At 41.4% G+C, this 20,668-nt stretch overlaps 1 protein-coding gene across 13 annotated transcripts in view; it reads left to right on the top strand.

The window, feature by feature from the left end:
• The window catches only part of KHDRBS3 (KH RNA binding domain containing, signal transduction associated 3), a 204,554-nt gene that overhangs the window by 72,472 nt on the left and 111,414 nt on the right, over nucleotides 1-20,668 (top strand). For all 13 annotated transcript variants that reach the window (XR_002175725.3, XR_002175724.3, XM_019931972.3 and 10 more), the window contains one exon: nucleotides 15,861-15,977. Coding sequence is in view for 11 of the 13 variants with exons in the window: in XM_019931972.3 (XP_019787531.1) it covers nucleotides 15,861-15,977 (117 nt within the window). In the remaining 2 variants the exon portion in view is untranslated. The remainder of the gene's footprint in view (nucleotides 1-15,860; nucleotides 15,978-20,668) is intronic.

The following is a 20,668-nucleotide window of genomic DNA, read 5'->3' on the forward strand; positions in this document are numbered from 1 at the left end:
TAATGCTTGAATACAAGTGGTGACGTTAGGCAGTTTTCTCTTGTTCTCAGGCAATGTGGAAAACATTCAGTATTTTACCATTAAGCATGATAAAGCTGTGAGGTTTTTTTTGTAGGTGACCTGTATCTGGTAGAGGAAGTTTTCTTCTATTTTAGTTTTGCTGAGAGATTTGATCCTGACTGGGTGATGAATTTTGGTGAATACCTTTTCTGCATCTATTGAAATGAACACAGGATGTTTCTCCTTTATACTGTTAATATAGTGAATTTTATTGATTGATTTGGCTAAATTAAACCAGTTTTGCATTCTTGGGTTAAACCCTACTTAATGATGTATTATCCTTTTTATACATTGTTGGATTCAAATGCATCTGTATTCATGAGTGATAGTGGCCTATAATTTATACACACACACACACACACACACACATATAGAAGTGTTCTTTCCCTCCTCCCCCCCCCCCAAAAAAAAATGCATGTCAGTTTGGTGCTGTTGTTTTCTTTATTATTAGATAGAATTCACTAGTGAAGCTGTCTGGGGCCTGGAGTTTGGTGGTGAAAAACTCTTTTCGAATACATATATTTATATATGAATCAAATATAAGTTCTTCAATGTCTTTAATTGACAAGGCACTAATCAGATTTTCTATTTCATCTTTTGTGAAAATTGTTTTGTGTTTTTCAAAGGATTTGTCTATTTCATCATAATATTTCAGGCATTGCTTCTTTAAATACTTTTTCTGATCCTTTCACTCCCCGCCCTTTGAGACTCTAATTACAGGTACTTTCAACCTGTTGATATTCTCGAAAAGATTCCTGTGACTCTGTTCACTTTTGTTATTAGTTTTTTCCCCCTCTTCTTCAGTTTGGATCATTTCTGCTGCTGTATCTTAAACTCATTGACTCTTTCCTATGTCATCTTTATTTTTTTGGTAAAGCCTATCAGATAAAATTTTTGTATCACGTATTGTACTTATCTGTTTCAGAATTTATATGTGATTCATATATAAATATATGTATTTGGAAACATGTTTTTTTCTTTGCCGGGATTTTCCAGTTATTGCAGGTGTTATATTTTGTGTAATTGAGCACAGTTAAAATAGGTGCTTTAAAGTCTCTAATTCTAAAATCTTAGTCATCTTAGATTTGATGTGAATTGATACTCTTTTATCTTGATAATGTCATATATTTCCTATTTTTTATATGTTGAGTAATTTTGGATTGTATACTGGACATTGTGTTATACTGTGGAAATTGGATTCTGTTATGTTTCTTTGAGGGATGTTGATATTTTTGGATTCAGATGCAGACTCTGTCGGATAGGAGTGCAGAACTCAGTTTACTTCTCAGTCTGACTTTTGCGTTTATTTTTGGCATACATGACTGACAGATTTTATACACAAAATTTGGGGCTCCTCAAGTCTAACTCTCATTTCTAGTATTCCTCCCACACATTTCAGCACTATGGTTGCCTCAAACTCTGCTACGCAGCTAAAAGCTCTACAATCAGTGAATTCACCCAGCCATTCCCTTCTTCCAAGTCTTGACTCCCTTGTAGAACCTCCTTGCTTTTGAGCATTCTGCAGAGGCTTTAGATGTTTGCTTTGTGTATTTTGTTCAGCGTTTGAGAATTTTTAGTTGTTTACCTAGAGACAGTCAGCCTGTTAGGAACTTACTCAACCATACTTACAAAACTGAAGATATATAATACACTTTAGTAAACAGAAAACTGTTATGAGCATTTTATAGACACACTCATGACTAAACACAGCATGGATTATGGAAACTTTTAAAAATTGATTCACCAGGCTTGATGTGCTCAATATGCAATTAGGTAGAAAGATGCGCAGACACCATCCCCAACTTGAAAGAGTTCATAGTCTGGTAGATAATTAATCTGAAGTTAATACTCTGTTGTGTATGAGTTAAGTATGTGAAATAAAACCTCAAATGTTGTTTTTCAGTGTCAGCTTTGATGAGAGTAGGGGAAGACGAATTATAATTTCTGTGTCTCACAGAGAGCAGAGTCCATGTGAAGTCCTCATAATGTCTGAAGTAGGCTGCTTAGAAATCTGCTTTCAGAATGCTGAAAAGGATATTTCTGCTTAGCAAATTGAGCATTTGAGTTTCAAGCCAGCCTTGTGGAAAGGCTAATACAGGACTTGCATCAGTTCTAAGAAAAAGCTTTCATGCTGGTATCCGTTAATAGTCTGAGATGGAGGAAGCTGGCAGTACTTGCCCCTCTGGAATAGCAATGGGCAGAGGCAGCTTGGTGTGGAATTGAGGCTATTGTACACTTTCAGCTTCTGGGGCAAGAAAGAAGCACTGTTTGTGAAACTCCAACTAATAAAATGATTTCCATTAATTGAGTAATTTCTCTCAATGAACCATTTCAGCACTCTTTCAATGGTAAAACACCGAACATGAGTCTTTAAGTATTCAAACCCAAAATATATTTGCTCTCTTGAGCATATGTGCGAGCTTGCAAAGTGTGAAACGCAAATAAACACTGTTTCATGATTTTTTTTTTTAACGACTTTAAGCTATAGAAATTGTCCTCCAAAGTTTCCCCGTGGGTAAACCCTAACCCTTGGTTCTGGGCAGTGACTCGATGTAACAGAGTTAATCTAAGTGCCAAATCAACATTGGAACACGGCACCCTGTCTGTGAGGACCTTAAATGCCTTGCGGTTTAGATTTTACATTGATTTTTTTCTTTAATTCACTGTTTCCTTCATCATTGATCCCATCTATCCATTCATATACTAACATTTATTAAGGGTCTTCTCTGAGCCAGGAATTGTGCCTGGAAAACAAAACTGATTAAGACATGTCCTTTTGTCACAAGAAGCTCTCCGTTTTGTGGGGAATACAGATGAATAACTTAATTTAGTATAATACAATGTGAGGCGTTCAATGTTGGGGTGCTCTAGAAAGACAGAGGATCATGCTGACAGTGTCAGAGAAGTCTTCCCTAAGGCTCTGAAGGAGCTGGCTGGGTAGGGGTCAGAAGTAAGACAGGGTGAGATGGAGGGATGGCCACGACAGGGGGATACAGGGCAGAGGGCATCTGAGAAACTACCAGCCATTGTACTTGGCTAAGCAGGTTAATTTCAATAAGATGTGCAGGTTTTTATTGAGGATTTATAAATAAAGTGATAAGGGAGCAGTGAATGGAGGCTGATCCCTCATCACTTTACTTATATAAGGTAGGGTTGGCCAAGGGGGGGGCTGTGAAGTTAGAACAGGAAGTGACCTTTGAGCTGCTTTGGAGTATGAGGTGGGTTTCTCCAGGTGTTTAATTATTGGAAACTATTTCAGGAAATGGAATGCCACATGTAAAGTCACGCTAGGGTAAAAGAAGGCTTATGCACCATTTTAAAAAGTCAATTGTCATATGAAATTGAATTATATCTGTATATATCATTATGCATACATGCTCTACTGCTATGGTAAGATTGTCTTTATTGTACTGTTAAATAAAAGAAAGAAAAGCAACATGTAGGACAGATAAAACCCTAGTTGAACATTTATTTTAAGAAAAACTAACTTGAATCTTACTAGCAGTTATTTTCTGGAGGGTAAGGATCATGTGCTCTTTTCTACTTTACATGTTTCTGTACTTTAATGTTTTAATAATAACTTGGTGTCACTTTTATAATTAGTATAAAAAAAAAATTCCCATTTTGGGGGAAAAAAAGTGCCCGAGATTGTTAACTTAAGAGATACCTGTGTACTTTGATTATGGTTTTTAAGATTTAGTGTACTGAGTTAGATTCTACAGGTTTAAATTAGATGTATTCATTTTCATAATTTGGTAATTGTCTAATCTCTCAGCATTCTAATGCTTACATATTATTTTCAGTAACTTTATATTAGGCAATATACATTGCCTAATATACATCTTACATTAAATATTTTCCTATTATGTGCATATTTTAAATTTGATATATTTGCTGTCTCACAGAAGTTCTTTGGTTAAGAGTCTTTGAGAGAGAAGAGCGAAGTATTTATTGAATTAAAGCTCGAGAAGCTTTCTTTTTAAAGTTGGCTCGCATTTTCCCCTGTGGTGAATTGCAGACAGTGAAAAACCCACGGATTTACTACTGGGCGGAAGGAAGCCTATTCCATAGAAATCATCATGGCTATCAGAATTTTCCTAGAATGGTAAATATTTGACAGTCATATCGGTATGTTAAAAGTTGCCTTTTCTGTGACTCCTAATTAATTTTTGGAGGCAAATAATGTTTTTTCAAGAGGATTCATGTGAAAATCCTTTTTATTTTTGGTGTCCAGTTGATACTTTACCTGTAGAAATAAAATGATAATGCACTTGTTTGTTAGTCCTTACGTGCCATTACTGAAATCCACAATGCTGTCTAGGGGGGATTTTGAAACTTGTTGGTGTCGAGGAAGCCTGATAATAAAAATCATCACTTAAAGACACATGTGTTTATGACAAGTCATGGTCAGTGTCCCTCCTGGTATCCATTACATCTTGGACCCTCTGGGGAAGCAGAAAGGCCACTCTGGAACACAGAGCCTTAGGAAAATGTCTTGGCTCGCAGTCTGTTGCTTCACTGAGCGCAAGTCCCCTTCCAGGCCAGCCCTCTCCCACCTTGACGACCCGTGTCTTACAGTGGGAGCGGGAGGAAAGCGCAGCTGTAAGTAGAGATGAGCCTCTTCGAGGCTACTTTCGTTCTTTTCTCAGAGGTCTTCTCTGGACCCTTGAGGTCTTGCGATACACGCCCCTATGTCATGAGAATTAGAAAGTTAAGTTGGTATTTGTGAATGTGATAGCTTTCAAAAAACACTGTGAAGGAATTTCAAATCTTATGCTGTGACTTTTCCCTTCTTCTCCTTTAAAATGCTTGATTATTGACCCAGAAAGCAGCCCTTGAACTTAAAGTTGTTAAGTGGACTTCAGAAACAGCAATGCATATATTAAGGGGCTTGTGACAGAATTTACTCACGTTTTTTTTGGAGGGGGTGTTATTGTTATTACTGTTTTATTGAGTCAAATGAAAATTTGGTTATCTATAGGTCCCCCAAAACCTCATTACATTTAAAAGAGTAGAAATGCTACCATTATATGTGCTTTGGTCACAATGCAGTGCATTTAGAAATTAAAGTCCGTGATGAATATTGTTCTGTGTAAATCTTTTGTTGCATCACTGCTTATTTTTGAGAGGTGATGGAGGATCGGTCTCTTAAGTGTGTTGCTGAGCCAAAAGGTAAAACAACTTTAGTGCTTAGCGATATGTTACTGGCTTAGATGTGTTAAGTGTTATTGGACGGCTTATTTTGGCTCTGGGCCCCATGAAGACCTCCCAGTTGGATCACCTGAAAATTGCACAGCTGTACTGTTGGACACAGGAAATTTTAACAAAGCTTAACCCCTCTCTTCTGGGATTCCACCCACCTCACCTCCACCCCCCACCCCCGCAGTGGAGTAAAATGGCAGAAATTCATTAAATGGCCCAAACTGTGAACTTTTATCAAAACGAGTAATTGACACACAATTACATGAAACAGAGGGCACAGTATATACATTGATTCTGAGACACTTACAGAGGGGAAAGCAGTCAGGTTTAGAAGTCAGCCCCTCTTTGTTATGCCTACTAGCTCTGCCATTTACTAGCTTTCTGACACCAGATGTGTCACATCTTCCTTTCCCTCCCTTCCTCCCTCCCTTCCTTTCTCTCTCTCTCTCTTTCTTTTTTTCTTTCTTTCTTTTCTTTCTCTCTCTCTCTCTCTCCCCCCCCTCCCCCCCTCCATCTCATCAGGCTAAACACTTACTGGACCACCTCCACTTGGATATCCTGCAGACTTCTTATCTTTGATGTGTCCATAAGTGAACTTCATACCTCTTCTTGGCAAACCTGGACCTTTCCCTGTGCTCCTATTTTAGTGAATGACAGACAGCCCCTGTATCTAAGAGCCCATGCCTAAAACTAGCATATCATTTCTGTCTACTAATTTCTCCTTCATTTACCTCTCCCCCTCCATTCTTGAAGTACAATGACATATACACTTTATTACTTCTACTTTTAAAGTAATTCACATCTATTTCTATCTCTGCATTCCACTGCCACTCCTTACTTTAGACCACTGTCATCCGTCACCCGGTCTTTTGTAATAGCCTCTTATCCAGTTTCAAATCCTCTATCCCATTCTCCACACTTGAAGCCAAACTATTGCAGTCTGGGATTTTCTGGATTAACAGTTTCAAACTTAAGTATATATGGGCTACATTGCTTGTTTTATTTGTTTTGCTGTCCACCCAGTCCCCCACCCCCGCCCAAAGACTACAATCCAGCTTTGAGCATATAGAGATTACAAAGTACATAAAGTAGATGATTTCAGATGGTGTGTCACTGTGTGTGTGATTTTGCCCATGTCATCTCCTGAAGAAGTTACTTGTGTACTTTACTTGATTGATTTTCAGGGTTGCTGATGTCTAAGTAAGTAGGGTTGTTTACCATTTTAAAGTAGACAACTGTGTTAAAATTACAGTCAGTGGAGCAATAGCAAATAATCTCAACCACTACCAATAATGCTTAGTGATTTCTGGTTGCCAAATTAATAAATTTAAATAATAGTATTTATATAGCTCTAATATGTTGCAATAATTTCTGCAGCCAAGAAAATCAATAAAAACTATGTTGACTAATGCCATTTGGTTTGGGGCAAAATAAACTTTAGTTTCACAAGTATGTATTGAGAAATCATTATGCAGGAAAGATGATGAATAAAATACGGGTCCTAATTACTCTCCAGGGATTTATAGTCTAACAGGAGAACCACAGTAAATTTTACTAAATAATATAGGGTAAAGACTGAACTAACATAAGAGAAATAGATGGACACTGCAAGATTTTAAAAGAGTGAGGAAGAGTTATTTCTGGAGAAAGAATTACAGGTGGAATTAAATGTAGTCCTTAAGTATAAATTCAGGATGTTAACAAGCAGAGATCAGGGGGAAAGACAGAGTAACTCTTGGGCCAGAGTGATTTAATTATGGGGAATGGTAGTTTGTAGCATTCGTTGGAATGGTGATGGCTAGCGTGGAAAGCCTTCAAGTGCTGTACTTGCGCATTAGATTTTTATACGGCCTAGGGAGCCCTGAAAGATTTATGAGAGATACAAATAAACAAGTAGAATATATAGTAGGAAATATTCTGCATTATAAAAGATCTTACCTTTTTTTTTTTTTTGAGTCCTCAACATTTAGGAATGATTGATTTAAACACAAGTTGGAGTGACTTTTATTCCCTAGAAATTCAAGTTCTCATGTAAAAGTGATTGTTATTGTTAGAGGTGATTATCAGAATCGTGAAAATTATTGTCAGTAATCCAAAGCTTGACTCAGTTACTAACGATCCTAAGAAACAAGTGTTCTATTACCAAAGAGGCTGCTCCATTTCCTATGAATGCCACGGTCCCAAGCTTGTTGTTAGGTTTACTACTGTTTGGAGTTTTGCATTTATGACATTGGCTTAATTCAAATGAGATCCGTATTCTGAATACCAACTAAGAGGTGGATTTATTTAATTAATCATTGTGTGAGTGGTTAAATTATTGGAACCTAAAATGGCTCGTAAAGCTAGTGAAAGTAGTGATCTGGTCTTTTCCTTTCAAGAGAAGAAGATAGGTAAAACAAGCCTCGTTTATTTTCTTTTCATTCTTGCCCTTGGGCAGGAATTAGGTGAATGTGGAGGTGATGAACCAAGTGTGTTTCCTGACAGTTTAATTCTTTCTCTCCAGTAAGGTCTAGAAAGAGAATATGGGGTGACGTTTTCCAAAGAGGGATGTGATGTCCAACCTTACATTTGGGTGCTAGAAGAACATGCTAGAACTTCTGTTTCAATGTATGTATGTAGCGTATGGTTTCTGCATCTCAGGCCCTGTTCTAAGGGCCTTACATGTGTTAACTTTTCACGTGTTAATCTTTACAGTTTTAGGAGGAAGGAATGATTATCTCCTGTTCACTTATGAAAAACTAAAAAACAGAGACGTTAAGTAACTTGCTAAATGTTATTACACAGTAACAGGCATTTGAACCCCAGAAATCTGGCTCCAGAGCCCATGCTCCTGTTCAAGAGATTAAGCTTTATTAATATTTATTACACAGGTTAACACTAGTCCTATTACCTGGCACATGTGAGTCCAGGACAGTTGTGTGCACAGTGGGACAGGATGCTGGAGTAGAAGAGGGGATTCTCCGAGGCAGAAGCTCCCAGGTTTTAATCGCTCACTTGCTTTCAGTAATTGGGGCAGATAGCTGTGAATGTGCCTGCGTATGGATTCTTGGATTGCATCTACTAGTTTTAGTTCACTTACCTTTTTCAGTGGACAAAGATTGTTGCAAGAGAGACTGCGACTTCAGGGCCACTGTAGATGCAGTCGAAATGAGCAGGAAAACTGCAGAGCCGCTCCGTCCCCGTGCCCAGCGCAGGCTCGGCACAGGGACAGGGGGAGAGCAGCTCCTGTCCAGATGGGTATAAGAAGAACAGTCTTTTCAAATTGGGACTGTTTTTTTACATCCAGTATCGTTAATGATGAATCTCTTGACCTAAGTAAGGATCGAAATATTATTACCCAATGGTAGATCAGGTGTAGCATTTTAAAATAAATGTATACATACATGTATATGCACACACACTCACATCCGTTTTATGTGCATATAAACTGTAGTGCAGGGGCCAGGGATCCTTCTTGGCTGCCTAACTTAAGATCTGGAACACTGGGCGTGATAGTCTGTGGGGAACACTTAGTCGCCATGGACTGCACCGGTGGACCTGCTTCCTTTCACCTCCTTCCTTTCTCACAATTTATTAGCTCTTCATTAAACTTGAGACATACACTGTATGCAAACAAAGGTTTTTTTATTTCTTTATATCCTCTCGTTTCTCACATCCTACTTCAGACCTGCCTCTACAGAAATGAATTACATTGTTTATGTATTACAGTACCTCCTTATTTTAGTCTTTGTCAGATGCCTTTTTAATCATTTTTAATAAACACGTAGATTTTATACGACGCTCGATTACAAGATGTTGGACAGTTAGGACCATGTACCCAAAATACGCCTCCCTCCATCTGTGCCTGTGTGGTATACTTTAGGGTTCGTTTTAATTAAATCTTGGGTAGCGATTGGTACATTTTGGACGTTGATTTTGGTTGGTACTCATCAGTCACTCACAGCGCATGAAATGCTGCTTCCTGTTGGGAGCTAGTGCGGCTCTCGTCTGTGGCTGAGGCACACGGGGGGTGAGTCAGGGTCCCTGCCCTCAGAGAGTGCCACCTCCATCCCCTCTTAAGGGAGGGAAGGCAGTCAGGTGATTGCTAGGCCTAGAAAAGACCGTGATGTTTGAGGCTCTTAAAACTTTTTGATAAATGACTGCTTCATCGTTTTTTGTCTGGGGCAGTGCGCCCCCCAGTGGCCACTCCCTGCGTTCCTGACCTGTATCGTGCGTGCCCTTCCCCTGAGTCTGTCCTGACCCTGCAGCTCCCTTTAACTGACAAGATGTGAACTTCCAGGCTGGAGCTTTAAGGGAGCCTGACAGCTTCTGCTTTGCTGACCTTGGAAGACATATACCATGCAAAGGTCCTCTCACCCCAAGGCCACCACGGGAGGTGGAAGCTTGGGATACCCAGGTGGAGGAGAATCAAACCAATAAGAACTGAGGTCCCCATCTGACAGCCACCACCGACTTAAGAGACATGGGGATAAGCCGTCTTGGAAGTGGGTCCTCCAGCTGCAGTTGGTCTGGCTGTTGCCACATAGAGCTCCCCCCAGGGCTCAGATTGCTGAACTGTGAGCAAATAAATAAAACGGTGGTTGTTCAAGGCCATTACATTTTGGGTTAGTTTGTTATGCAACAGTAGATGCCCAAGATGTCATTAAAGCATAACCTAGTCCCTCATTTTCTAATTACCAAGGCAGGTGCGGCTGTGTGTATGTCGGCTGGACCGGGGTTTTAGGGTCAGGTGGGAGGACGCTGAGGGGGAGAAGGGACTGTAATGGACCAAAAGAAGCTGCTTTTAGCGCATATGAGATTTATCCCAGACTCTTCTGTCGATGAAATAGTGAAGTACATTTAAGAAAAATAACTAATATACCAGGAGCATTAAGTAGTTCATGTTATAGTCAGGAACGATACCGTAGCGCTTTTGAGCATTTTTGCCATAGTGAACAGGAGGGATTCTACCATTGAGAGGACCTTTATGTTTTGAAATTCCTTTCCTTTTGTGCCAAAGAGTGTTTTCACTTTATGTTACTGCTGATACAGCCGTGGCCTTTTTAAAATAAAGCAACGATAGGCAGAAGACTAGGTTCCTGGACCCAGAATTTATTAACCTGTTCTTTTGCTTTTGTTGATCCAGTACAAGTTTTCTTTTTCTGAGTATTACTGTGTGTATTAAGACTGATGACGGGGGTTAAGATGTGACGATTCCACAGTTGAGTAAAACACATTTCCTCTTGTCCAAGGAGTATAACCTGAAAGGAGATGTTTTAAACCGTAGTTTGGTAAGTGGGAGAAAAGAAGGCAGGAGGAGAGGGAGTGCGGGGGGGCTAAGAGGGTCGAGGTGCCTGGAGGAGCCGCCCAGGCCTGCCAGACTCTGCTGAGCCCGGGAAGGGCTGGCTGTGTTGCGTTTGTCCTTTACACAGAAAAACTGAAACCCCCTTAGACCCCAGATTAAGTCCAAGCTCTTAGCCTGGATGGATGACTCTGCCCCTTCCTTCCCCACCCTGGCTGCTCTGCTCCATCAGGCTGGCCATCTTCTTATTTCGGAGAAGGTCCGTAGTGCCTGAGGGCTTTTGCACTTGCTACTCACAGTGCAGGAAAGTCTCTGTTTCCAGATCCTTGCATAGGTTGCAGCTGAGCTGACCATCGCAGGCCAGCCTGGTCTGACGTTGCCCAGCCTTCCATGACTACCCACGCTCTCAGTAGTTGGCTTCTGCCCACCTCCATAGACGCTTAGCAGTAATTAACAGACGTTGTGTCTGCGCTTCTGTTTTTCTTGTTTGTCATCCGGCTCTTCTGTGAGCAGATGGGGCTCAGTACGGACGCGGCCATTGCTTGTTTCGGTTCCTCACCCAGCACCTAGAACGTGTCTGCGCTTCACCAGTGTTGTAGCGAGAATAACACTTCCTGAGGGCTGGACACTGATGTCAGTACCTGTGTTGTTGATTTTGTCAATATTTAAAGAAACAAAGCAAAGTGGGTTTTGTTGCCCTTCCTCCTGCAGATTAGGAGGGGAGATATAGGGGATGTGGCTCTGAGCAGATTTCAGTAGAGGCTGTTTTCCTCTCCCCCACTAGCCAAGGCAGGTGGTCTCAGGATTCTTCCCTGATCTTGCCTGTGAGCACTTGGGGGTTGGGGGTGCGGGTGGGGGTGAGTTCCTGCAGGAAAAACCTTTGAGAAGGTGTCAGCTCTCTAAATTCTGGGCTTTTGGTCTTCTCTGCTCTCATGCTCGTCTCCCGTCCAGAGAAGCAGGTGCTTGAGTCTTATCTCTCCCCGCAGGTGTCTGTACTCTCTCCAGCCGTGTGGTTAGTGTTTGCCGTGGCACTTCAGCATTAGTTTGTATTCTGTTCCGTTTTCTTCCTGTTTTAAGGGTGAGAGTGACGTTCTTTACAAGCTCTACATCTGAGCTGAAATGGGTAGTTCTTGGAACACGGTAATTTTGAGAAGCTGCAATGGGTCCAGAATGGCTAAAGTCAAAAGCAGGAGAGTGGTGAGACTGGGGAGGTGAGCAAGGGCGGTGCTGGAGAGGGCCTTGCACGGCAGTTCCGGGGCATGAGGACTCCTCGAAGGGGAGTCGGACAGTCCTGTTTGCAACAGAGATGTAACAAGGTCCCCTTTGGGTTAAGACCTCTCTGCTGATCCAGGGAGATAGAAGTGGATGCAGAGATGGAATTCTGCAGTGGGCAAGGTGAGGGATGGTGATGGCGGGACTAGTGGGTGTGGTGAGGCTACAGGAAAATGGGCAAGTTTAAGAGAGCTCTAGGAGTTCACATTGTTACGATACAATTCACTGATTCACTGGACATTGACTGAATGCCCTCGCCGCACAGGTGTTGGATCAGTGACGGCAAAAGGCCTCGTCACTGCCCTCATGGAATGAATGTCAGGTTTCTGGCTTGAGTTGCTGCATGGACGGTAGTGCCATTTGCTGGGAAGAATAACGTATCTGCTGCTGCTACGTTGGCAGAGATTACAAGTTCAGTTTTAGTGTTGAGTAAGAGGTCGGTAAAGCATCCCTTTGTTAGACTAATCCACTTTTTGGTGAGCACCCAATTAAGGGAAACGCTTTAATGGAGACAGTGACATGTCCTTGATTGAGGCTTAGTTGTTTATGAAATGACAGCTTAACTTTAATTGTCCCCATGGAACAGTGTCATGTCACAAATGTAGTTTAGATCAATTAAAGCGAGTTCTTCCTTGATCTTTACTGGGGAAGAACATCATTATTGGATCTTATCCGTTATGTGGTAAAGCTCAAATATACTGTGTGTTGGTTTACCATCTTCATAATCCTTTGAAAAGTTTCCTATTTACAGTTGTAACACTTGTAATACGATAGTATATTTGTCATATAATAATTGGCATCTGGAGAAAAATCATTGGTCTTGGAAATAACACTTTTACCTGCGATTCAAATCTGCGCACAAATGAAATCATTAGTAAAAATGAAGGCTGAAATGTATTAGGTTCTTACTGTCTGTCTTGCCAATACACTCATCAAATAGAAAACAAATCCTGGCTTAAGGAAGGACAGACTTTGTATTTGGAAGGGTTTCTGGAAGATCAGGGAAAGGGGCTGCTCTTGTGATAGGGAGAGCTCTGAGCCTGAGGCCTGTCGGTGTCTCAGAGGTCAGACCACACAGAGAGAGAGTGGACGAGGTCGGGAAGGTGCAGGGACGTGGGGGGAGGACAGGACGGGGGGCAGGAAGGGACAGGCGGCAGAGAGCGTCTCGCCCAAGGCTGGTCCCTGGGAGCAGAGGGCCTGTCGCAGAGGCCTGTGCCAGCCCAGGTTGCCTGTGTGAGGAAAGGACAGAAGCTTAACTGGAGTTCGATCACGTCAGGTTAAGGGACATTCTCTGACTGATCACTGGAGACAAAAAGAACAGCTAATCTTTTATGGCGCAAAGAAAAGAGGGTCTGTGTCCAGCCTAGAGAAGCAAGGGGGTCGCCCGCGTCTGGGGAAGAGTAGTTCTCTGCAGTGAGCCGTTCCCAGGAGTGCAGAGGGTGCGTGGGCTTAGGTGACTTTCAGCAGGTCCCAGCCCTCAGCGCTGGATGCGCTACAACACACCATTGTAAAGCAATTATACTGCAATAAAGATGTTTAAAAAAAAGAAAAAAATTTTTGGTGGCTGCAAAATACATGGATAAATGGTAATGACCTTCTCTGGTAAAGACCAGAGAAAGCAGAATCCTGAGCTTGCAGGGCAAGAGAAAGCCAACCAGAAACATGCCTATTAGTGTGGGAAAACCTCGAGAAGACTCGGGCATTGTAGATACCAGTTAGCTGCATGTGAATTTATGGGGTGGAACTGACAAGAGGGAACTTGGTGGAAAGTGTGCATGAAAGTAGTTAGACCCCTGGATCCTCTCCCCAGCTGAGAAAAGCGGGCGTCTGCCCTTCTTAACCTAGCAACAGACGAGAGATTTCCTGAAGAGTTTGAATAAGAGAAACTTTAGGTTCTAAGACCCAGATGGATAACGGCTGAGGGCTGCAGTGAGATGCCACACTGAAGATGTGGGAATTATTTCCTTTAAATAGAGGTGTGTGTGCTTCATAATGGGATTCTTCGTATTCTGGCAGCCAGGCTTATATACCTCCTCCTAGGAAGTTGGGGAATTCCTATTCGGGGAAATGCCTAGCACAAGGAAAAAGAAATACAGATACTGATATTTGAGTAGCTTTGGGTGAAAAGACTGGGCTGCTGTGTTGCAGTGCATTGTCATGTCCAGTTGTCAGGTTGCACGTATGAAAGCAGAACATCCAGTTAACCTGTTGGAGCCTCAATCTAAGATTTTTAGGAACAAATAGCAGAGGATTACCAGTCATGCGAGGAAAGGCCATAGTGTAGCAAGAAACAGATTCTCAGAACGTGGAGGGTAAGGGGAATCTGTGGGAAGAAGCAGGCTCTGTGAGCTCCACGGCGTCAGGGAGGGGACAGCCACCGCCTTTGACGCCTCAGGAGGATAAGAATTTGTATTACTTCCAAAGTGCCATAAGGAAGGGACAGATATAAGAAACTGCTGTTAGTAGTGAAACATGTGATAGCAGAAATGAGAGAATCAGTAGAAATGTAGGAAACGTAATTAAATCTCCCAGAAAGTAAGACAGAGGGAGGTGAAGGAGGGAGGAAAAATCAGAGAAACTTAGAGATCCAACTCAGGAGGCCCAATATCCGATAGTAGGATTTCCAGAAAGATAAAGCAGAGAAAACAGGGAACAAGAATGAGGGAGGGTGGGTTGAGACATTGATTCCCCGCCCCCCCACCCCTTGTAGTAGTATTTGATATTTTAAACTCTGTAGACCTCACTTCTATATTTTTTAAAGTAATTTACTTAAACTTAAATTTTAAAAAGCAGAAAAAAAGATGACATGTAAAGGTTAAAAATAGACAATTTAGTTTTTGTTGAAGACCAATAAAATTGAAAATGGGCAAGGAAAAAATACCATTTTGACTTTTTAAAAGTACATATTTCAGGAAAATTACTTTAATTACCATAGTTAGAGACACGAGGAACGATTTTGTCTTAAAAACAGCAACAGCACAGCAGTGGCATGGCTCATGGAAGGTGGCTGATATCACAGCAGCAACTACGTGAGTTTGTGATCAAGAATCCTGCCAAAGAGAACAGTTTCTCTCGTGGTAAATAGGGCTGACTTTCTATTTGGAAGCAAGAAGAATTCATAATTATTGTAAGGCTTTTAGAAGTTGTGTGAAATTCCTATCAATAATTATTTCATTCAGTTGTATGTATTTATTCTCTATTAATGTGCTAAACATTGTTCTAAATGATTTGTTTCTGTTGACCCATTTAATCCTCAAAATACCCTGCAAGGGTAGGTCCTATTGCCGTTCATTATTCCCACTTTACAGATGAGGAAACCAAGGCCTAGTGACCCCGAGCCCAGGGTCACTCGGCAAGAAAATGGAAAAGCCAGGTTTTACAACCATGGCAGTCTATCCTCAGAGTCCGTAGTACCCTTAATTAATTCACTGCTACTCTGCATGCTGACTAAAGAACCCTCCGCATCTAGGCTAAATAGATAGATAGATAGATAGATAGACAGACAGACAGACAGACAGGTGGATTTTGTCATAAAGCCTTGGTCAGCCACTGAAGGCGTAGCACTCCTCTAGGCCAGTGCACTCAGTGGTTGATTAACTGAGGCTTAAGTGCTGACCAGGTAGAAGAACCCAGACACTCCATGGTGACCAGTTTAGTGCACATTACAGGACACTTGGTGTCGTTTTTCCTCACCAGCAATCTAATTCCAGCACTGTTCGTGGTTAATGTTGAATGTGTGCTGAAATTGTCAGGATGGCAACTAAGGAATTCTGGGAATTAACTTCATTTATTGATACAATTTGTAAAATACAGCCATCACTGAAGTGATTTGGTAGAAAGAAATACATCCTTTGTTTGTTTGTTTTAGCCCTGTTTTATGTGGTTTGTGGGAAACATTATAGGGTGATGCATGTAGCAGTAACTTAAATACTTGTCGTTAGTCAATGATGTGTAGCATACTGACTGCAGTGTTTCCTAAAATTCAAGAAATAAATTATTTTCCTCAGATACGAATGTTACAAATTTGTCCTTTTGTTTCTCCTAGTTCAACTTTGTGGGAAAACTTCTGGGGCCACGTGGCAATTCTCTGAAGCGCTTGCAAGAAGAAACCTTGACAAAAATGTCCATCCTTGGAAAAGGCTCCATGAGAGACAAGGCAAAGGTAATACTTATCATAAACAATGGCTACTTTTTTAGTCAAGTTATATAATGTACTTTGAGATCATCCATGGTATTAGTACATATGATATAAAAGCTAACTAGGACCTCAAATGAAATTATGTGAAAATGCTATATATAGTGATATATTTGTGATACTATTTAGAAAATTCGGTCACTCTGGCCAGTTTCAGAATATGTAGTACCTTAAACCAAATCTGTAACTATTATTTTTATTTATAGAGTGAAATTGTAGCACCTGTGCTTTTGATTCTAGAAGCAATACCTTCTAGAAAGTACAGTGGTATTGAAATTATCATGAAGAGAAATGAAAGTTATCTGTAGTCTCACCATTACTATTTGCATTTTAGATTAGTTCTTTCAGGTCTATTTTCTACGCCTGTGTTTCATATTGTTGACTTTATAAAGTATATGCTTTTATTTGCCCTTTTTGCCTTTCTTTTGATATGCTATGCATTTTACCAAGTTAAAATTGATTGTAAATGTTTTAATAATTACTTCCTGTTCTAACACATAGTTCTTCGTGCATGTATTCACATAACTGCCTCCTCTTCTAAATAAGCTAAAATTACTGAGTTATTTTTATTGATCACTTTCTTAAATATACCAATTCTGAAAGAAATTTTCACATTTCATAATGTGCTGTCGCTTATGTAGTTCTATTATTACTTTGTTGTTCTCTCATTATTAAAAAGATTTATACTACAGAGAACAAAATCCACATTGAGTGATCACTTTCCATGAAATGATTGTGTTAGAAAAAAAGTTATTTAGACAAAATCCAGCCTCCTCACAAAAAAGTCCATTTAACAGTAGCTTTTATAATTAAAAAAAAAAGCCACCATTTGTTTATTGAGCAGCCACTGTGAGTCAGGTACTCTGTGAGACATTTTACGTGCATTATTCCATGTTACCCTTGGAAAAATGGTGACAGATACATAATAGTTTCCTTATTTTATGCAAGAAAAGTGAGATTCAGAGAAACTAAATATATTATTGGATTAATCAGGGAAGTTCATTATATTATTTGATTAAAACATGGCTATATGTCAGACTCATATGGGATGCTGTTTAAAAATATAGAGTCCCGGACTTCCCTGGTGGTCCAGTGGTTAAGATTCTGCACTTCCACTGCAGGGGGCATGGGTTCAGTCCCTGGTCGGGGAACTAAGATCCTCCATGCTGCGCAGCGTGGCCAAAATTATGTGTGTGTGTGTGTGTGTGTGTGTGTGTGTGTGTGTGGAGAGAGAGAGAGAGAGAGAGAGAGAGAGAGTCCCATGCACCAACCTGTTTAGGGTGAAACCTCAAAATGAATTTCCAGTAGGTGTTTAAAAGATTCTAATGCATGGCCAGGTTAGGTTGACTGCTCACTAAACATCACTGTCTCAAATGATGTTACTCTGGTTCCCTGACTCATCTATTCTGGCAGTAGGAGCAAGTGGAACTGTATATTGGTCAGTTGGTCAGAAATTATGTGTATCTTGTTGGAAAGCATCCCATCCTTGCTGATATCTTAATTAAGTTTTCAGGAAGGCCATCTGGTAATGAGGTCCATGATATGACCAGTGAAGCCCATAGACTTTGTGCTGCTCTTGTTTGTTATTAAGGGAGTTCCTTGGTGAGAAGCAACATTTTGTGCTCTGGCGGCAGTGATCAGGGCCCCCAAAGATCCTTTTACAGGTAGAAGGGAAGCAGGGAAGGCAAGTCTTTAGCCAGATTATATGTCCAAAACTAGCAAGTGCCTGGCTGTGCGTTTAATGAAAAGGATGCTAAATAGCATAGCAGGGCTGGGTGGTCCTCCCAGGCCATATTGCCATTTTAAGGGCTGGTGGTGGTTCTCTGCTGCTGGCATATTAGACAGTCAGCAGTGGCAGTAGCCTGGAATCCTTTTTGAGGGGAATCCGTGTTGTGGAGTAATGCATAACCGCTCTCCCTGTGAGGGTGGGATGAACTGGGAGATTGGGATTGACGTATACACGCTACTACATATAAAATAGATAACTAATGAGAACCTACTGTATAGCACAGGGAACTCTACTCAGTGCTCTGTGGTGACCTAAATGGGAAGGAAACCTAAAAAAGAGTGGATATATGTATACATATAACTGATTCACTTTGCTGTACAGCAGAAACAAACACAACATTGTGAAGCAACTGTACCCCAATAAAAATTAAAACAAACAAACAAAAACAAGACCTCTTTCCCTGTCACCATAGGTACTTTGTTCACGAGTCCTTTGAGTAGCATTGAGGTGGCTGGGGAATGAGGTGCTTTGACGTCTGCAGCAGTGGGTCCCCTTGGCTGCCTGGTCACCGAGTGCATGCTCTGCCTCACGTGGGGCTCCCTGTTCTTACACACTTGGGCCTCTTCCCAGACCACTTATCACCCCTTCACTAATCCTCTCATTTCTGTGTCCTTGACCACAGGGGTCAGCAAGTCAACAGGGGGATTCTGCAAGCGGCTGATCATTTACGTTCCATCAAGACACCTAGAAACTGAGGAAGTAGCGTAGTCCATTGGGCCCACGGTCAACGGCCTAGGAGCAGAAGCCCTTCACCTCTCGGCCCCTAAACCCCACTTCCATCGGCGGCCTTCAGCGGGGCAGCAGTTGCTCAGAGCCTAGTCTGTGAATCCTCAAACTGCATGAGTGTTTCTTCATCTCAGTGTGCAGTCATTCTAGTAAAAGCTCCCAGATCCTTACTGGGAAGACTGGGAGGAAGCGTCCAGTGCATACACACCAGGAGACGTTACAGTTACTATACTCACGCAGCCTTCTCCTCTAGATTTAGCTTAGCTCTTTTGTTCTCTGCATCTCTGGGGCAAGCAGGGATCTGATCTTAGGCCAGGAGGTGATAAAGGGTAGCAGTAGTAAAGCATGAGAATTGTCATCTCCTTTCAAGGAACTACCTTGGCTGTTCGAGACAGGCTTCTGCCAGTGTGGAAGGCTCAGTGGGACTTTAGCGTTTGTATACTCAGAGTTATTTGAATCTTTCCAAATGTTGCCAGTCCAGCTCCCAGATTTTCACTGTCCTCCGGACACCGTCCTAAGCCTCCCATAGCGATGACCAGGCAACGTGCTGGTCGTTAGCACACGCCTGAACTCTGCCTGGTCTGTTGACTCCACCAGCCTGTGGCCATAAGCAGTAGAATCTTCCGGGATGCTTCTGGCTCTGTGGGTCTTGGACTGATAATGCCGCGTGCTGAGTCTGTCATGTCCTTCTTTAAGTTCTTCAGTACAGTAGGAACAGCCCCTTTCACCCCACCCGGCCCACCGTGTCTCCTCCTCGCCCGTCATGCTGTGCCAGGTGGTCCATCAGTTACACCTTCAAAAGCATTTCACTGACAGTAACCACAGGTGATAATTTAAGTAGACAGGTGTCCCATCTGCTGTATCGTAATCAGATCCTCACTGCCTGAACTCTTGAATACTGATTTCAGTTGATCCTTTTTACTAATTTTTAGTCTACAGAAAATTCTCAGTTAACAGTGTTTATTTCTAAAGAGATTTCCATTCCTTAGTACTAAAATCTCATCCTTTTAGATTTTCAGTGTTCACCATTTAAATTCTAATGTGAACATAATCATTTTCTTCTTGTATTTGCTACATTGACGATATTGTAGGAGTCATTGCTGACAGGTATCAGGTGGTTACGTAGCACAATAATCACTATAATGCTGCGGTCTGTGGAGCCTTCAGTTTGTGCCAAACATGCTAGACGTTTTGCCCACCTCATCTATATTACAGAATAATAGAATAATTAATACTGTTGTTATGTAATAATAGTTATCATTACTATATTTATCATTTGAGTGCTTATTACGTGGTAGGCATAATTCTAAAGACTTCCTGTGTCTTTTGAATTACTACAATTCCTTTATTACTAATAACTCCTAATGACTGTTATAATCACTCCTTTATTACTACAACCACCCTTTGAGCAGTAGGTACCACGCTATTATTATCCATTTTAAAATCACCTCTTCAAGATGGGGATAAAGTAACGTCACCAGTCATTGGATTTGGGGTTTGAAAGCAGCACTTCAAACACAGTCTGTGTTCTTCCCCAAACACTGCATTGCCTCTCATCATTAACCCAAGAAGTAACCCATTCATAACTGCTCAGTCTATGGAGCTGCGTGACAGCTGTGGTTATGGTAAGAAGGCCTTCCTGTTCCAGCTTAGGTTTGTAATAGCAATGAGAATGTTTGCCTATGAATCAACAATTATAACCTCTCATTAAAAGCATTAGTTTGGTGCCATATTAGAAAAAGATAAGAAATGTTCATTTCAGTAGTTCATGCTTTCAAAGATGAACTACTGTGCATAGAATCCAGTTTCTAAAACTTCAGCTGTGAAAGGCAGAGTCAGATCAAATGATTGAAAATGTTCCGATTAGAACAAGAACTAGTCCACCGTTGGCATGAAAGCATAGTCCTTTTCTTTTTTTTTTTTAAATTTATTTATTTTTGGCTGCGTTGGGTCTTCATTGCTGTGCGTGGGCTTTCTCTAGTTGTGGCGAGCGGAGTCTACTCTTGTTGCGGTGCGCGGGCTTCTCATTGCGGTGGCTTCCCTTACTGTGGAGCACGGGCTCTAGGCATGCAGGCTTCAGTAGTTGTGGCGCACGGGCTCAGTAGTTGTGGCTTGCGGGCTCTAGAGTGCCGGCTCAGTACTT

This window comes from Tursiops truncatus, chromosome 17, assembly GCF_011762595.2.
Source record: "Tursiops truncatus isolate mTurTru1 chromosome 17, mTurTru1.mat.Y, whole genome shotgun sequence".
In the NCBI taxonomy this organism is placed as follows: Eukaryota; Metazoa; Chordata; class Mammalia; order Artiodactyla; family Delphinidae; genus Tursiops; species Tursiops truncatus.